Below are 3,330 nucleotides of genomic sequence, written 5' to 3' on the forward strand. Positions count from 1 at the left end.
GTGAGCCTTGAAGAAATGGTAAGATTGTTTTTGTAAATTATAGGTCACGAGTTCGAGCTGGAAAGCATGCACTAATGCGTGAATTAGGATAAACTGTCCATATCACACCTTTATATGTGAGACTTTTCCCCGAAGCCAGCATAAATACGACATTTTGTACTTCGGACTGATTTACACATGTTATGCCTCTAGTTGTACTTCACTCATTTAAAAATTGAAAACCATAACATTTGAATGAAGACTAATATGTAAACCGAAATGGAATTTTGTCTATATCTAACAAGGGTCAAATATGTACATTCATTCATATATTAAAAGACAAAAGCAAAATGTGGGGAATACATATCAAGAAAGAAACAAAAGGTAAAAGGTTGATTACTGTTGACAATGTCATCTTTTTCTAAAATCCATATTCCTTTTTTCAGGGCCAAAAGTTCAATAGTAAAATAACCATAAATAGTTCAACTAAAAAACTTCTCCAAATCCCATCATCATTCAAAGATGCCATAGAATGAGAATTCTGAATGACATTCCCATTTACCAACTTGGACTTTGCAAGGTTAGCCCCTTTTACAAAATTGACCTCTTGCTCACATGGTTTTACCCCAAATGGAACATACCTTGTTGACATCAAACTAAAAGGGTAACAAAGATTTGGATTTTCCCATGCACCAAATCTCCTTCCCATTTTCCCATAAAATAACTCAGAGAATTGAAGTTCACCTGTCAAATTATTACCATATAAGTAAATAGCACTTACATTGGCCAGATTTGCAAGACTTTTTGGCACATACCCTTTAAGCTTATTATCATTAAGACCCATAAATCTTAGCCTTTTTAGGTCTGCTATAGACTCTGGAATTCCACCTGTCAAATTCATATTGGACAGATCCAAAACTGTTAACTTTCTCAGGTTATACCAATCAAGAATCTCCAAATCTCCACCTATTGAATTTTTTGACAAGACTAACTCTTCCAAATATGTCATTTCTTGAATTGACTTAGTCAATCCACCTGATAATTTGTTGTTACTAAGGTCCAAAAGTGTCAAATTCTTCAATTTTGCTACCTCTTCTGGGATTTTGCCTTGTAATTTGTTGTTACTCAAATCAAGTTTCAAAAGTGAAACCAAACCTCCAAATAATGCAGAAGGTAAAAAACCAGATAGTGAATTTCTACTTAAATCACATATCAAAAGTTGACTGAACCCTCCAAAACTATCTGGGATTTTACCACTAAGCTTATTTCCAGCAATAACTAACCTTCTCAAATTTACTAAATTCCCAAGATTTGTTGGCAATTCACCAGATAATCCATTTTCTACTAGTACTAAAGATTGTAGTTTTTTTAACCTTCCAAATGTTGTGGGAATTTGTCCAATTAGACCAGGATTTAACCGAAATTCGAGTGACTCTAAGGTATTAGCAAGAATTTCCCAACTTTCTGTAGGGATTGAAATCGGATGATGGTGTCGCGAAACGAAACAATTGAAGAATGAAAGGGATTTGAGGTGCTTTAGTGTAAATAAATTGGGACTAAATTCCACATTTGGTGCACAACTTAGGGAATTATCATGTATAGGTCCAATGTTTAAGTCAGTAACATACCAAAAACCATCAAACAAGTCACATGACACACCCTGCAAAGGAAATAAAAACAAAAATCAGAAAAATATGAAGCTAAAGAAATTTTCTTTTAATTTAATCTCTCTGTCCAGCCCTGTGTTATCTTTGGTTTTTCAAACATATTCTTTCTCTGTTGGTCTGACAAAATGCTAAAACAAAACAAGGCAAGAATGTACTGGTCATTATTGAAGTTGGTTCATCAAAAAAAATTCATGGCCCTCATTCCAAGTACAATTATTCCGAGAAAATAATGATCAAATGAACAACTTAATTCAATTTCTTGAGTATCTATCATATGGTAATTTCAGAAAAAAAGATTCACTTCATGCTTTTGAACAATATTTACAATCACAAGTCATTTCTAGTCAAGGACAAACTACTTAGTTTCCTTTCCCCTTTAGATATATTAGGAGCTTCACATCAGAAAAGATAGAACCTTATGAACAATTTTTTATATTTTTTTGACTTTCCACATATAAAGAGTTCAATAACATGGCATCTAAGACTCAAAAGGTTAGGTTCTTTTTGCCTTTTTCTCTTCTTTTAACACTTTACCGGAAGTTTGAGCAACGGTAAAGTTGTCCCCGTATGACATATAGGTCGGGGGTTCGAGTCGTGAAATTAACAACTAATATTTGCATCAGGGTAGGCTGCCTACACTACATCCTTTAGGATGCAACGCTTTCCCGGACCCTGCGTAAATTCGGGATGCTTTTTGCACCGGATTGCCTGGCCACTTTTCCAAAGAGATTCCATAGTCAAAAAGTAACTAAATAGAGACATCTTAATATATTTTTTGCACATAAGAAAAGAAAAGTGAAAGAAGAGATGAACCTGTATAGGAGTCCAACCACAGGGATCTGGATAAAGATCTGAACCATTCCACCATTTACCAACAAAACCTTGAATAGCAGAATAAAGAGCATTTATCTCATCTTTCTCCATTGGAGCTGCCATATTTTCACTATCACCATTGCACCAAACACCAAAATGAAGCAGCAACAATAAACCAAACACCAACAAACTTAAATTCTTGAAACCCCTCATCACTCTTTTGAAACCAAGAATTCTTGAAAATGAGTTAAGTAACAAAATCTTGAAAGTAAAAAAGGCAACTATGTCAAGAACCTTTGTAGTCCATGCAAGAAAGTACTTATAATTAATATAACTGTGAAGTGATTTTAAAACTGATAAATTTTCATTGAAAGTGTTGTACTTTTTTAGAAGGGTGAAAATCTTAAGGAATCCAATCAATCAAACAAGGAAATGGAGGGAATAAAGAAGTAAAGTAAGAAGGTGGTAGTTAAAAATGTATATAGAAAGCTAAGGTAGAAAAAAGAAGAGTAGAGTGGCAGAGAAAGACAGAAAAGAGCAGAGGACATAACACATAAGTCTAGGATGTCTTTGCAACTAAAAGCTATAGAGAGCACAGTTCTCAATGTTTCACTATAAAGCAATTATGGTAATGTCAATAATAAGAACTGAACAGCTGTTGTGGTTTTAAAGCTTTGAGAAACAATGAAACCAGTTTGGCTGTTATTTGAGATTAGTTATTCCATATTATTTCTGGTTGATTGTTTGATATGTTGTGTTAATATTGGGGCTGTCAATTTTATTATGGGATAACTTATCATAGGAATACTATTCCATCAACCGGTAGCTATAAGTTATTCTGATACTATTTTTAATTTTGAGATAATTTATT

At 33.6% G+C, this 3,330-nt stretch overlaps 1 protein-coding gene across 1 annotated transcript; it reads right to left on the reverse strand.

Moving 5' to 3' along the window:
• Positions 278-3,117, reverse strand: LOC109235283 (piriformospora indica-insensitive protein 2-like). Its single transcript, XM_019401337.1, has 2 exons — positions 2,460-3,117; positions 278-1,639 (listed from the first exon to the last, which is right to left on the reverse strand). Exons 1-2 carry the CDS (start codon positions 2,670-2,672, stop codon positions 422-424), a joined length of 1,431 nt encoding a protein of 476 aa, XP_019256882.1. The 5' UTR covers positions 2,673-3,117; the 3' UTR covers positions 278-421.

The sequence above is a fragment of the Nicotiana attenuata genome, chromosome 12 (genome assembly GCF_001879085.1).
Source record: "Nicotiana attenuata strain UT chromosome 12, NIATTr2, whole genome shotgun sequence".
In the NCBI taxonomy this organism is placed as follows: Eukaryota; Viridiplantae; Streptophyta; class Magnoliopsida; order Solanales; family Solanaceae; genus Nicotiana; species Nicotiana attenuata.